Genomic DNA, 18279 nt, shown 5'->3' on the forward strand with positions numbered 1-18279 from the left:
ATCAGACTTTATCTGGAAGTCAACTGATGAGCCACCTTCCTTCCATCTGTACCCTTAATTCTCTTTTGTCATTTAAGGTAGCAGTTACAGGTCCTAGAGATTAGGACCCGGACGGACGTCTTTAGGGGCCAATAGCCGGCTTCCCACACGGTGTGGTGGCACATCAGTCAGAGTGCTAATGTGACGTCCAAGACTTGGTTGCATGCGAGGTCTTTCAGGGGCTCTGCTCCTTCATGCACTGGCTTTCCTCTTTGGCACCGCCCCTGACCGTGCATGGTGGGTTGGTCTGTTGATGGCCGTTCTTACACGGCACAAACTCCACGGGAAAGCAGGGATTTTGTCTGTTTTGTTCACGAATGTGTCCCAGCTGCTTGCACCGTGCCTGGCACCTAGTAGGTGCCATTAATGTGTTTAGAATGACTAAGAATGCAGTGTTGAAGTTCTCTCTAGGAAGGCAGCAAGCTTCTGGAGGGCAAAATCCGTGGCCCACTCATCCGCTCTGCCCCAGCATCCAAAGAGGGCCAGTGCTAACCTGGAAATGGGGTGGCTACACCAGAGGTCGCCAGACTTTCTTAGTTCAATCTGCCCTTTGTATCCTAATTACATTGTTTACAGAGCCCTGAGTCTGAAAGACATATCTAGCTGTTTTGTTTATCAACCAAGTTAGGGTCCAACTACTTAATGTCGGAAAAACTAATACACATCTGTCAAAAGAAAAAATATTTTTATTTTATTTGTAAATAAATCTAGCCACGTAATAATGGGATGTGGGTCGCTGCAAGGGGACTGCACAGTTTTGCACAGCTTGGAATTCGATCGGACTCCCCTACGCTCATTTCCTGCTGTGCATTGATTTCCACACAATATTTGCTGTTTGTCCCAGCAACTACAGAAGACCCAGTTCACAAAGAGGAGTTAGTTGAAAAGAACGTATGTAGCTCGATCCAGCGTTGAAATCCACCAGGTACCTCGAGTGAGTAGTTTCATGCATGGCGCCTAACACATGTCAACTCTTGTTGGGGTTTCCCTCAAAAACTTAAAATATCTGGGGCGCCTGGGTGGCTCAGTCAGGTAAGTATCCGACTCGTGGTTTCAGCTCGGATTATGATCTCGCGGTTCGTGAGATCGAGCCACACATCGGGCTTTGCGCTGACTGTGCAGAGCCTGCTTGGGATCCTCTCTCTCCCTCTCTCTCTCAAAATAAATAAACTTCAGGAAAAAAAAATATCTTCAGGGCGCCTGGGTGGCTCAGTCAGTTGAGCGTCAGACTTCGGCTCAGGTCACGATCTCGTGGTCTGTGAGTTTGAGCCCCGTGTCGGGCTCTGTGCTGACAGCTCGCAGCCTGGAGCCTGCGATATACCTTGCCCAAGGCACGTGGAGCTAGGATTTAAATGCAGGGGGCCCATGGCTCTCTCCTGAGCCGCCTCTAATGTGGTTTTCCCCGTAGCGGGTGGGAGAAACCTGACTTGAGATCCTGGCTATGCTGTCTTTCTAGCTTTGTGTTGGGAGTGAGGTGTGAAACCTCTCTGAGATTGTTTCTTCTTCTGTGAAATGGGCACAGCGGATCTCCCTGAGTCATTGAAAAGATGACAGGAGATGACAGGCGTAAACGGCAGGGCTCGGGGTAGCAGGGCGGAATGGACCCTTCACCTTTAGTGGCTTTTCCGTGACTCAATTTCTACTCTCCCTCATCGCCCCTCCCCTTCTAGTGTCGGTGAATCTGGCAGGCAGCAGGGGGCAGCACTGAGCCATGAAGCACATCCTCTCCTGTCCCGAAGGCAGTTACTGCACAGGGATGGTGAATTTTAGCACTGGACAGTCTTTTTCCCGTCCGTTTGGGCAGAACATTTGAAGTGGTTTCGTTAAACAAGAAAAAAATCGCAGCCTAGGAGGATGAATGGAAAGGAGAGCAAGGAAGCGCGTTCAGAAGTGCCCATCTGTAAGATTGTAGCCCACCTCATACCCTCTCTGGGGGATAGCGTTCCCCTAAAGACCCAGGGTTGTGCTCTGTGATGCTGCTTTTATTTGACTTGTTATCCTAAGATATTACTGAAGTGGAAAGAGGGTGTTTCCTGATGCGTGAAGACCCCCGCCCGCGTCACTACTGGACTGTTCCTTGGAAAATATTTGAGAATTTGTATTGAAGGTTTCCTTGACCTCTCTCTGAGGAAGAGCTGCTTAGAAGATGCCCCTAGAGATTTCAGCTGACGGGGGAAACACCCTTCATACAAAAACTGCAATGTGTTCAGTGCGCCTGGGTGGCTCAGTCGGTTAAGCTTCACACTCTTAATCTCTGCTCAGGTCACGATCTCGTGGTTCGTGAGTTCAAGCCCTGCATCAGGCTCTGAGCTAATGGTGCAAAGCCTGCTTGGGTTTTTTGGTTTTTTTTTTTTTTTTTCTCTCCCTCTGCCCCTCTCTCACTCTTTCTCTCTCTCTCTCAAAATAAATAAACATTTAAAAAAATTTTTTTAAATACACGTGTTCTGTATCTTATGTTGGTTTTTGGAATTGGGTCCTATCAGGTTTCTCTGGCATTGCAGGAGGACTCCATCCTGTGAAAATGGAAAGCCACAACCCCAACACCTTGGAAACCCTTGTCCTCTCCTAGAGGGACTGGAGTTCTTGGCTGATGGAGAGGACGCCTCGGTGCGTGGTGTCTCCCTGGGAGGTCTGTGCCCACCCGAGCTTCCAGAATGGATGGCTGGCCTCTGTGTGGAGTTTCCGTGGGGCTCCCGTGGGCAGCCGAGATTGAGGGATGCCCCTTCTTCTGTGTTACAACTTGCCATGAGGACAGGCGGCCCGGGGCCTGGGGTCCCCAGCTGTTCCATGAAGGACTGACCTATCCAGACTCTCCACTGTCCCCAAGTGGGGTCGAAATTACCGAATAGTCTCCACAACCTCTTCAACACATCAGTTGTTTCTTCCAGCAATACTCAAAGCTTAGACCTTTGACCTGTTAAGTATTAGCTGTAACTTGCATTGCTCAATCTCTAGGGGATGCATCGGTGGTTATTACATTGATTGGGTGTTTTATTTAATGGGTATGAGAGAAAGCGTGATATCCCAAGGGGTGGGGGGGTGTCTGGGGGGCTCAGAGTGACTGCTGGGATATCAGCAGTGAGTCACAGGGTAGTTGCAGGGCCCTTGGCAGGAGAATTGTGGTCCTGTCTCCCATGTCCCTTCCTTTTGGAACTACCTGAGCAGATGGTTTGCTCGTAGCCATCTTTTAGGGTACCATGACTGACCAGTGGCTCACCTCTGCCCATAGCCTGGATGGGAGGACATGGCTGGCCTCACAGTTTTGCCCTGAAGCAGAAATCCCTTCAGGCTATGTTGGGTGCTGCCCTTGCCTTGGAAACCTCCCTGTCCACGCCCCCACCCCTGCCCCCTGGGTCTTGGTCTTTCTCTGCATCTCTTCAGGGAATAGGGCCAAGAGTAGCTCTGGTCCCTAACTCTACCCGGCTAAGGAGAGCCCCCCTAATTCTTGCCCATATCTGAAAGATGCCTATATTCTAGACTTTTCCAATAATACCCCCAAACTTTCTCAACTTCCTCCACTTAGTTATCTTAATCTAAGTTGTGACAAACCAGAGCCAGTGTACTAATGAGGTGCATATTGATCCTGTCAAGATTCTTTTTTTTTTTTAATTTTTTTTAATGTTTTACTTATTTTTGAGACAGGGAGAGACAGAGCATGAACAGGGGAGGGTCAGAGAGAGGGAGACACAGAATCTGAAACAGGCTCCAGGCTCTGAGCTGTCAGCAGAGAGCCCGACGCGGGGCTCGAACTCACGGACCGCGAGATCATGACCGGAGCCGAAGTTGGCTGCTTAACCAACTGAGCCACCCAGGCGCCCCATGTCAAGATTCTTATAAACAGGAATAACTGTGAAATTTGGGGGTCTCTGACTGGCTATGGGACAGGTGTTTTGAGACTCTAGAACTTCTGTGTGAGACTCTAGAACTTCGATGTGAGACTCTAGAACTTCTAGATTGCTCCAAATCACAGAGTAGGATTTCACCAAGAGTGGATTTAGCTCCATTTCCGTGATATAAACCATTCTCTTTTCAGTCCTTTCTTTATCAAACAATACCCCCTTCTAAGCTATCTTCAAATGATTGCTTTGGGGCCTGGGTTTCTGTCTACAAATGGGGAAGACATGGCTTCCTTTGCCAAGTATGTATAAACCAGATGAGCTCCTGCCTATAGTTTATGTTTTCTCTCCACCTCCAAGACAATGAGCTCTGGAAGGTTAAGATTCTTAACTTTTGGTCTAATACTCAATCTCCATCCCTCCGACTGCTGCTTGACACATAGAAGGAGCTTGATAAATATTGAGTGCATGAATGAATATTTGAGTGATTCCATGTTGACGTCACTGAGAGAAATCAGGATGAATTCGTCTCCTCCTGTGAGCAGACCACAAGTACTCTCCACTGAGCTCGGGTTCCCTTTGATTGAATTCATCTCCAGCTTTGTTCTTCCTGTGTGCACGTGGACTGTTGACACCCATCTTTTGGGTTATCTGCTCGGGTCGGATCAAGCCACGTATTGTCTGCCTCCACAGCCAGCCAGCTTCTTGAGGGAAAGGCCACTTTTTCACTGCTATTTTTATTCCCAGGGCCTTGGTAACTGTCATTGCTCACGGCATGTTCTACGGAACTGAAATTTAGTTGAATGGATACAGCCTGTGGGTTTTAGTCTGGGCTCGGTACCTCTCCCAGAATGAATAAAAAGGTTTGTGCAAAATCTCAGGTTCTGTCTCCATCAGATACTTAAGTACATGTCTAGTACTGTCTTCTCAAGTCCTATGGAAAAGCTTGAATCCTAACAACTATTACAGTAATAGATAGTAACTCCAAAATATGGAGGGGGAAACTGCAAAATTAAAATGAATAAAACATCTAATTAAATGCTCTCAAAGCATACCATTATGTCAGCTCTGGTTTTTTGAGAAATTAATGCCCATAAACATTTTATTACATTTGAAAATAATTTGTGGTTTTGACTTTTCTCACTTCACAACAATTCCTGAATTCGTACAGCGAGTGTTGAGAAATCTTAGCCAACCATAAATTAAATGAATTACATAAAGCCAAATAAATGTGAAAGCAAAATTATAAAAATCCTTTCAAAAATGTTTATGACAGAAACAATTTAATGACAGACGTGGGTGTATTTTAATTTGGTTGATACGGTGTGGGAGGGAGTCCTCTAAAAGTAAGTGCTCTCAGGGCCCACGAATATTCAGTGCAACCTACCAAAAAACCAGAGAAGTCTTGCATAACAGTGCTTCAGTACTGGGACTTTTTTTGACTAACTCCTAATGGCATTTATACAATCAGATTTCTTATCTGGTCAATGTGAAATAATATCCTCGACCTTTGATTCTTTTGGTCATCAGCTGCCTTTTTTTTTTTTTTTTTTTTTTTTAATCTAATCTCTGTTTCATCTTCTTTCAGGAATCCTGTTCACGATGCTGGTATTTGGACCAGCCTGTGGATTTATCCTGGGCTCTTTCTGTACCAAAATCTACGTGGATGCAGTCTTCATCGACACAAGTAAGGAGTGTATCTCAACTTTTTATCGCCATCCGTAAGCATGCCCTCCATCGTAAGGGAGCCTTCAGCCTTTGGGTTCTAAAACCTTGCTAGTAGGGGCAGGCTCCATGCAGGGAGCTGTAGCTGCTGGCTCAGCAGAGGTCGAGGGAAGGAGCGTGAGTGTTGGCTCCGATGGCCTGGGATCCAGTGTATACTCTACCAGCGTCTACCCGGGGGCCGAATAATCCCTGGAGTTGATTTTACTCCTCGAATCTGGATCGTCCTCCTCTGTCAATGAAGGGTAACAATAATTGTATCTGCCTCGCAAGACTCCTGTAAGCATTAAACGAGAGGATAGATGTGGCAACGCCTGGCATTTTCTCACCGAATGTCGGTCCATTTACGTATCTGAGAACCCTGCTTTCTGAACATGCTCTGGAAATACGAGTGGACCCAGGGGGTCAATGAGACAGAAGAGTTGAAACTTCTTTCTGTAAGATAGTGTTGTGGTGGCCTTTATGAGGAAACAAACCCTACCTCAAAACCATTTCGAGCAAGTCTTCTCGTGATCCTAGCAGGAGGAGCAAGGGTATTTTTCAGATTACTCTGCAAATCCCCACCCGCCCCTGCCCAACCCTCGGCACACTTTGAGCTGACGGTGGGTTAGTTAGATAGGCTAGGTTATGCAGTGGTAACACACAGTTCCCAAATGTTAAGTATTTAATTTAATTAATTTATTTATTTTTAAAATATTTTTGAGAGAGAGCACAAGTGGGGGAGGGGTAGAGACAGTGGGAGACACAGAATCAAAAGCAGGTCCCAGTCCCTACACTGTCGGCACAGAGCCTGACACGGGGCTCAAACTCCCAAACTGTGAGATAATGACTTGGGCCAAAGGCGGACGCTTCACTGATTGAGCCCCCACCCCCCGCCCCTTAAGTGATTTTATACAACCGAAGTTGATTTCTCGGGCATGCTACATACCCAGTGCAGTCTGGCAGTGCTGGGGAGGATGAGACACAGCTCATCAGGGACAATCCAGGACCTGGCCCACGGAAGTTTCATCTGACCCCAGCCTGCCCAGTTGCCAAGGCAGGAAACCAGGCTGTGGCGAGGTGCGTGCTGACTCTTGAAGCTTCTCCTCACGTTTTAGTGGCCAAAGCAAAAGTCATGTGACATCTTAGTCTCCTACTGCTGTGTGACAGATTACCCCAAACTTAGTGACTTAAAACAACAGACAGCTATCCCATTATAGTTTATTTCTGTGGGTCCGGAATCCAGGAGCATCTTGGTTGGGTGGTTCTGATTCGGCGTCTCCCATGAGGCTGCAGTCAGGATGTCGACATGGCCTCCAGTCATCTCAGAGCTCAGCCCAGGGAGCTTCTGCTTGTAAGTTCACTTCCAAGGCTGTTGGCAGGCCTTGGAGGATCCGCGTTCAGGCTCACATCCATGGGTCTCTCTACAGGGCTCCCTCACCAGGGTTCCCCCAGAGCAAACAACCCAAAAGAAGGGGAGAGAGAGCAGCTGAGACCAGAGCCATGGTCTGTTTGTAACCTCGTCTCAGAAGTGGCAAGTCATTGCTTCTGCATTCTGGAGGGTTGAAAGCAAGCCTCTGGTTCTGGTTTACACTCCGGAGAAAGGACGTGAATACCAGGGGTAGGATCGTTGGTGGCCATCTTGGACACTACCTACCGCGTGTGGTCACGACTCCGACTATGGGCCCAGAACAGCACACGCTATTTCTGTGCAGTTCAGTGAGCAGGGAAGCCATGATTCCTGTCTCTCGGAGAACCGAGCGCAGGAAGCCATCCCAGCCTCTCCTCCTCGTACCGATCTATTCTCAAGATCAATAAGAGCTCCATTCCTGGTTTCTCAATCCATCATCTCTGGGCAGTGCTAAATTTACCAGTTCACCCCAAAGAAATAATGTGGTTTTCAATCTAATCAGGTTGCTTTGTGATTCACTCCATTAATCCCACTGATATATTTACTTATAGCTAATGATGTGACGAATATCCAAGTGGGGAGGGAAAAAAGGAAGCAAATGCAGCTTTATTTACTTATTCTTCTCAAGTGCTGGGTTTGTTCAGGAGGTGGTTGGATGCTGCTGTGTTGTGGCAGTTGGTTGACCTTTGAACCCCCACTCCTAACGAGCCCGAGGACGAGCAGAAGCCTGGTCAGAGAACCAACACGTGGTGGGAGTTGGCCGCCATTTTGATTGCATGAACAAAAAAGCTTCCACCACTGTGCCAAAGGCAGTACAAGATAAGAATCACAAAAGAGGGTGAGGGGAGGGGGTTGCATGCCCCGTGCAATGGGGAAGCCTGCCTGGAAGGAGAGGGCAAGTGGCCAAGAAGCATATTCTGCCCTCAGCGTGTAGGCAGTGGTCCCCGTAGGTTAAGGCCCGTGGGTTAGTTACCACAATCTGAGCCAGAAAGGACCTCACATCATTCTCTTCCAACCCTTTCATTGTACAAATGAGGGCTGGCGGGGGGGGGGGGGGACGGGGACGGACAGGGATGTACCCAGTCCAAGGGGTGTATCTGTATAAAACCCATGTCTTCTGAGCAATGGAAGCTCTCTCCTGGGAATGAAATCGCATCTTTTCTCTGTGCCTGGAATGACCAAGGGGTGGACCTTTGGTTCATTCATGGTTCCCCTCGGTGTGCCATTCATTCCTTTGCTCAGGCTGTTCCCTCAGCCTAGAGTCCTGCTCACAGTCCCGGGCAACATCTGTCCTCACCCTCTGGGCCAGTGCGAAGGGACATCATCCGTGGTTCTGGGTTCCCTGGAAGTTCGAAGCCTCCCCGGGTATAAGATAGAGGGGCACGTTTCTAGTCCACCTGGGCATCTTGCTGATGGTAGCCTCCCCCTCCTCCCGCCACGAGTTAATAGCAGAAGTCCCATCCAGCGTGTCTCTAGGAAAGAGAAGGGAGCAACGTGAGTCACCACCATCTTCTGTTTGCATCCTTGCTGAGGGCTCTGGGAGCGCTGATGCTGCTCTTTACCAGTAGAGGGCAGAAGAACATAACTTATTCTGTTCTATTGGCGAGTAAGACCCAATTCTACAGTTTCCAGCAATTTTGATGATTTCTAATCTTGTGACTAAAACTCGTTGTTCTCTCTGGAGCAGATTTGGGCCGTATTTTGAGAATGGAGTTCTTAATTCTTTAGGGATGACCCTGCTCTGTTTTTTCTTCACTGGTGAAGACAGAGTCCCTCTTTAGGGCTGTCCAAAGTGAAGCCTGAATGTAAAGGGCCAGACTCACAGCCACGTGTTTCTGAAACCCCAGCTGAGAGCCGGGAAGGGGACTGGGGAAAACCGTGGTCTGGAACTTGTGGGGAGGCGAGCAAGGCAGAGCCCTTGTCGCGGGGCAGTTGGAGGAGAGAGTGTGCCCTCCATGTAGGCTGGCTGCAGCTCAGGGCACAGGGTTGAAAGGGAGAGAGCAGCGAGGGAGGCTGGTTGCAGTCTGTGTGGAGGGGAGGTGGTTGGTTGTAGGAACAGGCCACCTGTGGGGTGGAGAGACCCCATGGGCAGCTTCCCAGTAGGGCTCTGCTGGCCATGTTTAGACACAGGCTCCCTCTGCCCCTCTTCTTAAGGATAGATGCCTCTTCTGACACCCCACGGAAGGAAGGATGCTGCCTCCAGAATTGCTTTCATAGAATATCTTTTAAAAGTGAAACCAGTTGAGAACCGAACCCAGAAAAGAGAAGGACTTGGTAACAGCGTGTGCCCCAAAGCACTGAACTGAGCAACGTTAACAGGGGGTTTAGCAAAAGCAGATTGGTAACGGCAGCCATGCCCTGACCCCTTATGAAGGCTGTATGTAGATGGCCTCTTCCGAACTGCAGAACATTCCCATTGGAAGGTGGGTCCTGCTGTTATTCCACTTAACAGATGAGGTGTTCTCATGTAGCGATTTTGAGTTCTGAGCTCCGGTGCTGGAATCAGACCTCCATTTAAATCTCAGCTATGCCCCTTCCAAGCTGTGTGATCCCGAGGGCATTTCTCCTCATGGGTCTGGGCCTGGATGACAAGAGTTAATCGTGCAAAGCATGTAGCACCGTGCCTGGTATATAGGAAGCACACAGCCAGCGAGAGGTTAACTCATTTCCTCAGCTAGCGGGATTCAAACCCCAGACCTCCCGCGTCCCTGGAACTTCTCCAGGACTTTCCAAAGGCTGCCCCTTGTGTGGACAAAGGCCTTGCTGAGATGACCTAACCTCATCACATCTGTACAGACCCCTCCTAAGGCATGCACCAGCTGGTCCCCTACCACTGCGTGGTGTTTGCAGCTGGAATAAGATATGTCCGTATGTTTGCTTCATGAAAAAGGTCAACCAGCCGAGAGCCTCCCACCCTGCCACTCTAGGGCTGGCTGCTGGATTCGCCCGATTCCTTCATGTTAGACTAATTAGCTCAACAGCCAGGATCCTGAACATTCCACGCTGCCCTCTCCTCTACCCTCAACCCCTCCCTGTCTCCAGTTTCTACTTTGGTCTGTAACTTAATGATACTCTTGGAATGCTCGAGTCCCATAGCAAAAGCTTCACAAAATAGGTTAGACAAATAGGTAAATGGACTGAAAAAATGAAAAACAAACAAAAAAACAACTGCCCAGAGAGCCATGGTATCACTTACCCATCAGCGTGGCCTGAGAGTAAGAAGTCAATGTCCCAAATTTGCTTTGATCTGCTCTTCTCATAGTCTCGGGTGTCCTCATGGGCTGGTTTGGTTGTTTGCTTCGTTTTAAACCGGTTTGCCTCTGTTCCCAGTGACTGTTCTTTCGTACCTACAATGGTAGCAGTCCCCAGAAGTGGGAGACAATCTCAGCCCCATCTGTTTACATGACCTTCAACAGAGGAAGCTAAACACTGCCAAAAGCGTGCTGAGCCTACCCGACGAAACCACAAAGACACTCTGGATGTGGGATTCTAAGGCGCGGCAGGGTTAGAAAAATGGCTGTTGTAAAGCAGAAACCCTTCGTGCCTACAGGCAGCGAGGCAAAGGCAGGCCTGGACTGTGCCAATCTCCTGGCAGGCAGACCTCTCCATCACAGCGATGCTTTGCTTCACTTGTCCGCGCCTGGAATGGCCAAGGGTCTATGAGTGCCTGGGTAGAGCTTAGCTAGTCTGCTCAGAGTCCCCTGAGGATGCCGTGTCTTTGCTCGGGCTGTTCCCCCAGCCTGGGATACTGTCTCCACCCCATTCTTTCCAGTGTCTTTTTTTCTTCACGGTTGCAGTTTCACTGGCAATGAGCTATATCAAGTAAACGAGACAGATGGGTGCTTCTTGGTTTTGTTCTGGACATCTTACTGACCACAGTCTTCCAGAAAAAGCTGACCCTGCTGTATTTGTCTTAAGATCAAGACACTACAGGGGTGCCTGGGTGGTTCAGTCGGTTAGGTGTCCACCTCTTTGTTTCAGCTCAGGTCATGATCTCACCGTTAGAGAGATCGAGCCCTGCATCAGGATCTGTACTGACAGCGTGGAGCCTGCTTGGGCTTCTCTCTCTCTCAAAATAAATAAACTTAAAAAAAAAAAAGAAGAAGAAGAAGAAAATAAGATCCAGATACTCCACGGGGGCCAAATTGCAAGAAAAGCAAAGAGGTTTTCACCCCATTGCCCACCTGTACCCGAAATGGTACTTCACTATTTCAAGCCTTCCCAGGATCACTGTTCCTAAAGAGCATGACTTTTTATTTCCCAATAAGCCTTTTGTACTAGTCAGGGTAGGCTTGGTTCTGCTGTGGTAACAAACACCTCCAAGATCGTAGTTGCTTAGTAACACTAAAGGTTTGTTTCTCGTTCGTGCTGTATATACCGTGCATCTGCTCATCGTTACCTCGGGTACCGTCCCGGAGGATCTCGTGTGCTTCTGTGATCAGGCAGGGCGAAAGAGCATGGCAAGTCAGGTGCCGGCTCACCTGTGGTTCTCCACGGAAGTGACACGTGTCCCCGTGCTCACATTTCAATGACAGAGTTCTGTGGTGCCTGGCTACGCCCAAGGGAGATGTAATCCTCGTGTTCTCAGATGAGGAGATCCGAACGAAGACCTCGGTAACATCTACCACCGCATTCTTTGCCAGCTGACATAGACAAGTCTCCGTCAGCTTTGGTAATGCTGGCCTCTGCTGACCGGTGACTGGCAGGCAGGTGGGGAGGGATTTCCCCCATCCCCTCTCAGGAGGTGCTTCAGCAAGGACTTGTCTCAGGCTGGGTTCCAGCATCGTCTTCCTGTGAACCACGAAAAAATCAGGACTAAAACTCCACCCCCAACCTGGACCTGAGGGCAGCATGCTCCAAAGCTGAGTGGTTTCTTCTCAGAAGGTTCTTTCTCTCTCTGCCACAGTGCTCGGGATAGTTGAGACGGAGAGGGGAGGAAAAAAAAAATCAGTACTTCCGAAAATGGTCAACTGTGATTTTCCTAGATCTACAAAACCCTGCCACCCTACCATGCCTTCCTACATCCCTCCCCACCCCCCACCCCGGCGCGTGTAACAGGCAGGCCTTGGTCTGACACACGTCACATACTCTTCCCTGTCTTACAAATTATGAGCAAACGCTGGCTTTCCATGCACGTGCGCATACCTACAGGGAGCGAGTTGACACATGCACATAAACATCCGCCTCCCTACCATAGCCCCTCTCCCTGGGATATTTCCTCACACATAGAAGAGACTCCCTAACTTCCTAACTAAAATATGACTCTCTACGTGCTACTAATTTTGTTCCCCCTAAACAACTGCCAGGATTTCTCTCTCTCTCTCTCTCTCTCTCTGCTGGCTCACATCTGCCAGCTTTCAATTCCCCGTTTATGGAGCCCATTGACAATGGAGGGAGATACCAGGGCTCCCTTTTTACGTCTTTTGTTTTCATTCATTGCTTGGCAGCTGGTGAAGAAACACTGTAAGTGACTGGTGGAAACAGTCCTTCCTGCTCAGCTACCGGAGGCAGTCTGACTTCTCTCTTCTCTAGTTCGCATAAAGATGCTTTGAAGATCACCTTGGGTTTCCTTGTGCCTTTTGAAAGCTTTCCCATACTTAAAAAAAAAAAAAATAGATAGATAGGTAGATAGATAGATAGATAGATAGATAAATAAATAAATAATGTGTTTCAGGGGCACCTGGGTGGCTCAGTCGGTTGAGTGTCCGACTTCAGCTCAGGCCATGATCTCACGCTTCGTGAGTTCGAGCCCTGCGTTGGGCTCTGGGCTGACAGCTCAGAGCCTGGACCCTGCTTTGGATTGTGTGTGTGTGTGTGTGTGTGTGTGTGTGTGTGTGTGTGTCTGTGTCTGTCTCTCTCTCTCTGCCCCTCCACCACTCATTCATTCTCTTTCTCTCTCTCTCAAATATTTTAAAAAACCTGTTTCTTGAAATTCCCGTTCCTGTAAATATACACTTATAAGTAGAAATAATAGGATCTGCCATATACTAAGAGCCTACTATGTTTCAAGTGATTCTTGCTCATTACCTTTATTCCTTGCAAGCCATCTGGGTGGATGTCAGCTTTATTTTGCAAATGATCAAACTAAGACTCAGAGAGGGTAAGTAGCTTGCCCAGCATCCCATGCCAGTGAGCAGCAAGGCCGTGATTCACCCCTAAGCCTGCCAAAGCTTATACCCTTCTCTTCTCTGACATGCAGCTACACAAAAGCATCTGGTCCTTTGTAGTGCCCTAGATGCAGCTGCTGGGTTGATGTCAAAGCCTCCAGAAGAGAGACCACCAATGCTGTAAAGGCCAACTCACCACCTGCCGACAAAGTTGGTGGTCTTTGGCCCGTTGCACAAAGCGCAGGAATTAATCATCCGCTCAGGGAGCCCAAAACAAAGTCTTAGGCAGTCCAGAGGGGCCGTGTAGCAAAGTGATAAGGAGCATGGCCCTTGGCATCTGGATGCCTGTGGCCCAGTCTTCAGCTCTGTGAACTTGGGCAGAGTACCTAAACTTTCTAAGCCTCGATGTTCCTATCTATGTAAAATTGGGATCATAGAAGACTCTACCTTGTAGGGTTGTGGGGAGGGTTGGTCAGAACAGGTAAGAATACACCCTGCATAGAGCGCCTGGGTGGCTCAGTTGGTTAAGCATCCAACTCTTGATTCCGACTCAGGTCCTGATCTCAACCATTTGTGAGTTCGAGCCGCACGTTGGGTTCTGAGCTGGATAGCACAGAGCCTGCTTGGGATTCTTTCTCCCTCTCTCTCTGCCCCTACTCCGTGTTCTCTCTCTCTCTCTCAAAGTAAATAAACATTTAAAAAAAATACACTCTGCATGCTGCCTGGTGCAGAGCAAGCCCTCAGTAAATGATGGCTGGGATTTTCATTAGCAGGAACTGACGAGTCTTCAGGGAGAGTTTTACCAATGGTGAAGTGCTCACCCGGTGTCTGTGGTCATTCCTCTTCCCAAGCCTGTCCACCCATCTGGTCCAGGCCTGCAGCCCCGTTAGCTCTTAGCTCATATGCCATGCTCCTGTCTCCCAAGAATTTCCTTCTGGGCTCCAGAAGCATGCGATTATCACCAAAGAGACATTTCTGAGCAGCTCATCTGGGAGTGCTCTAGGAAAAGCAGTTGTAGAGAAAGACCGCCCCCCCCCCTCCAAAAAAAGAAAATCTACCGAGGGGTAAGCTATAGTTTATGTCTTCATGACTTCAGCTGGGGAATCACAGAAGGAATCACAGAAGTAATAGCACAAGACAGCCATACTACGTGCACACTGCCTTTAAGCCCTGCAGAGCTCTCTAACAAAGGACTGCCCAAGCCACAGGCCACCATCAAGATTTGAATGAACCTGTCCGCTGGCAGTCCGGTAACAGGACCCCGGCCGTAAATATTGGGCTAACGCCATTGAAACGCCCAAGCACGTGCCAAGGACTCTGCTGAGCACTTTATATCTGGTGTGGCTCATTTGATCTTCCCCACAGACTCCGTAAGGTACTGTCCTCCTCCTCCTCATCCCGCAGGTCAGTCAGCGAGGTACAGAGGGTTCAAATCACCAGCCTGGGGTCCTGCGGTGAGAAGCGAGCAGCAGGGTTTCACTCCAGGTCTCCCTGGCTCTGGATTTCATTCCGTGCCCCCCGCCCCCGCCACTTTGTGATCTGGGAACCCGATTTCAGATGGGGCGTGGGGTGTGGGATGGCCTGTCAGATGAGCTGCTGCTTGAGGGGTGCCGGTGAGCGTCCGTAGTGAAAATAGACCCTTGACCGTGAATGCTTGTGTGCCTTCGTGCGTTCGTCCCTGCACCTCAGCAGCTCTGCCTAGCCGGTCAGTTCCAGCCTTAATTCAGAGGGTGTCTGGCTTCTCACTGTTTTTGTTTAGACTGATAGAAACACAGAGGAGACAAGAAAATTAAGGAGGGAAAGCAATCAGCCTTCAGCTTTGGGAGAAACAGAAGCACTGACGTGGAACAAAAGGCAGCTTTGTGTGGCGTCCAGTCCCCGCTACCCCCCTTCCACGCACCGCCCCCCCCCCCCCAACCCCAGGCCGTTTCCAGAGCCCTCTCCTGTCTGTGCAGCCGACTCGAAAGCTCAGCCAGGTCCCGGCCCTGCCGCGGCCCCTCCTCCTCACTGCTCTTTCTCGTTGCAGGTAACCTGGACATCACCCCGGATGACCCCCGCTGGATCGGAGCCTGGTGGGGCGGCTTTCTGCTCTGTGGTGCCTTACTCTTCTTCTCTTCCCTCTTGATGTTCGGGTTTCCACAGTCTCTGCCCCCGCACTCAGACCCTGCCATGGAGAGCGAGCAGGCCATGCTCCCCGAAAGAGAGTACGAGAGACCCAAGCCCAGCAACGGGGTCCTGAGGCACCCCCTGGAGCCGGACAGCAGCGCCTCCTGCTTTCAGCAGCTGAAAGGTAGCAGCGCCTTGGACGTGGCGGGAGGCGGGGGGCAGAGTAGTGGCGGGGCTAGGCCGCTGGGGGGAAGGTTCACCGTCAGGACTGGGTGCCAGGGAGCTTGAGGTAGCACCACGCTTGTTCCCGTGGTTTGCTTTCTCTGGTCCTCTGCTTCCCTTCAGCCCTGAGAAATCAACCTGATGTTTCATCAACAACCTGATGTTTCAAAACAAAACAAAAGGCAGAGTAACTACCACTTAGCAGAGGGGCAGCAGACCCGTCTCCCCAGCAGAGACCCTCACTGGTCATCATAGCACCTGCTGCATCCTAAACAGAAATGTCCGTTGGAAGAAGGTTCTAGACCTCTCATGGAACGCTCAGAGTCTTTGAGGCCACCGCGTACAAGCGCGTTGGAGCAGGAAAGGACCTTGGGAGTAGGGCTTCCTTTGCCTGAAAGAGGCATTCTTCAAAAGCCACATCCAAAGTGCATTCCCTTCGAGTCGCTCCATCCCCTTCGCGAGAGATGTGTTCCTCCCGAAAGAAGTATTAACTCAGTCTTAATAACAGAGTCACACTTGAGAACACGGTAAAGCTCTCCCAGTTGTTTTTAGAAGGAAAAGAATACGCATCTCTTCTGACAGAATGGCGAGACACACACAGTGATGTGGAGTGAGAATGAGAAGCAGCCCTCCCCACCCCGTCCCACCCCCGGGTTGTTGCCCCATTTGGTAGGGTCTCTTCAAGGCAAACGGGGACGAGCTGCTTGGTGTCTGTCACGGCCCCCCTCCCCACTGCGAGGTCTGTGCAGGGCCCCTTGAGTCACAGGAGCCCTTCGAGGGGATCCCTAGAGAACCTGCTGGGTTTTTGAAGCAGGCAAACGCAAGGCTGGGGCACTCCTTCTCATTGAGGCTGTGCCAGGAGGAAGGTAGATGGGCACTTCTTTGCAGGGTCCAGGAACACCTGTCAGCAGCGACAGTCTTTCAGTGGTCACTTTAGAAACTGGGTGACAGTCAGGGCACCTGGGTGGCTCAGTTGGTTAAGTGTCCGACTTGGGCTCAGGTCACGATCTCACGGTTTGTGGGTTCGAGCCCCATGTCCTGGCTCGCTGCTGTCAGCTCAGAGCCTAGAGCCTGCTTCTTATTCTGTGTTTCCCTCTCTCTCTCTGCCCTTCCCCCACTTGCACATTCTCTCTCTCAATAATAACGTTAAAACAAAATTTTAAAAAAAAGGAAACTAGGTGACAGTCTCTTTACCGAGCTTTTGTATAATGAAGCGCACCTTCTCTGGAGATGCTTGAGAGCCATGGGGAGGAGCTGAGGCCACTCTGTGCCCAGGTCCCCACTGGGCTGTTCACTAGAGCTGGGATCATTAACTTCTCCACGCTTCGTTTCCACAAGTACACAGTTGTAGCCGCGTTCCTAAGTGACAGTGTGGCCGGGAGAATTAAAGCACTGCCTGCAGAAGACTGACTGTTCATAGTGCCTATTCATTAGGGATCGGAAGAATTTGTGTTAATCCTCAGATGAGACTAATTAATAACCTAATGTTATGTCTGAATCCATATTCTGTAATCGTTTCTACCAAAGTAGAAATTTGGAATTGCCCAAAGAAGGTCTTAAAAGCCAACTCTCTGAGTTCCAGAATGCATAGGTGGATGAGAAGGCCACCCACCTTGTGTCCTCAGAGGGCACCTTGACTTGGGCCCTCAGAAATCTTAATAGAAGAGCTCCCCCCTCCCCCCGCAAACAGCTGGTTAGAGGGAGTTGCCTACTGTTGCCCTAATGGTGCAGGCAGCCACACAGAATATCCCAGTAACCAGATCTGCAGGAATAAATAGGGCTGACGTGAGTGGCCTTGCAGAGGACATCCTCGACCAGGGCAGCGGCAGCCTTTGTGGGTCTTTCCTTGTCCCAGGGTGATTGATTGCAAGCGCTCTGATTGCGAGGGCTACAGCAGTAATCTCTTACCTTTCATCTCTGGGGGTGCAAAGATGAAAAGACACAATCATGCCATCCGAGTACTCACCATCCAGCATAGGGACAGACCAGCAAGCCAGCAAAGGCAGCCTAACATGCAAAGGACTGTAGGAGCGAGCAACTGAAGGGGCGACAGAAATACAGCAGACCGGCAGGGGAGAGCCCACCTCCTGCGTCAGAGGCTGAGGGATGTCACGTCTTCAGAATTCTTGGGTTATGATCAAGTTGCTCATCGACTCCATTTATTCAATTTTGTCAGCATGTGTTGAGACCCTATTAGGCTCCAGGGACACGGTGCTAGTAACCTAGGAAGCTTCTATTCTAGAGCTTGTGTCGTAGCAGGGGGAGGCGTGCAAAAGACCGAGTTAAAGCAACGGCCAAGTGAGCGTTGGACACGCCATGGCTGAACTGACCAGTACGTAGTTGGGTGGACAGGTCTGAGACTCACTATAGGTCATAGTGATCACAGGTTGTGATCTGTGCATGCACGGGCTCCACTTCTGATAATTCACGATTTTTAATTTAGAGTTACAGTTCCCAGAGGCAGTAGGTCTGTTAATGGACCTAAAGAATGTCAGGAAAGGAAAGCAGTGTGTCTAGAAGAATCCCCAGGAGCCAGGATACAGTGATGGGAGCTATTATGCTAATAAACAAGTTTTACATGTGCCAGCACGTGGACGGGGGGGCCATGGTGGTTTACATCCTTTCTTTTTCCACGCGAGACGATGTTTTAGCCACATGGACGTTTCCTCCAAAAGCACCACGTGGTGTCCCTGGTGCTCCCAAACTCTTGATCCCATTTGCAACCTTGGAAGCCCCGGGGTCTCCTGGCAGTGTGCTGCACATTTATGAGTACAGATGAACTGAGCGGCATTGTACGTGGAGGAATGAACGTTGCTCCAAAAATATATGTGTTGCAACTCCTCCTCTGTTTCATTTG

The 18279-nt window shown here is 49.7% G+C and overlaps 1 protein-coding gene and 1 long non-coding RNA gene across 7 annotated transcripts in view; one reads left to right on the forward strand and one right to left on the reverse strand.

Moving 5' to 3' along the window:
* The window catches only part of SLCO3A1 (solute carrier organic anion transporter family member 3A1), a 311350-nt gene that overhangs the window by 226120 nt on the left and 66951 nt on the right, over positions 1–18279 (forward strand). For 4 of the 5 annotated variants that reach the window (XM_045448725.1, XM_045448726.1, XM_045448727.1 and 1 more), the window contains exons 3-4: positions 5464–5562; positions 15121–15384. In XM_045448725.1, the coding sequence (XP_045304681.1) occupies positions 5464–5562; positions 15121–15384 (363 nt within the window). The remainder of the gene's footprint in view (positions 1–5463; positions 5563–15120; positions 15385–18279) is intronic. The other variant, XM_045448729.1, reaches the window with a different exon arrangement.
* On the reverse strand, positions 6782–15111 carry LOC123582510. Of its 2 annotated transcripts, none has more exons than XR_006704411.1 (2): positions 10184–15111; positions 6782–9568 (listed from the first exon to the last, which is right to left on the reverse strand). It is a non-coding gene; the product is annotated as an uncharacterized LOC123582510 (long non-coding RNA). The 2 variants fall into 2 exon arrangements; XR_006704412.1 differs by having other exon boundaries at positions 6782–9611.

The sequence above is a fragment of the Leopardus geoffroyi genome, chromosome B3 (assembly GCF_018350155.1).
Source record: "Leopardus geoffroyi isolate Oge1 chromosome B3, O.geoffroyi_Oge1_pat1.0, whole genome shotgun sequence".
NCBI classification, from domain to species: domain Eukaryota; kingdom Metazoa; phylum Chordata; class Mammalia; order Carnivora; family Felidae; genus Leopardus; species Leopardus geoffroyi.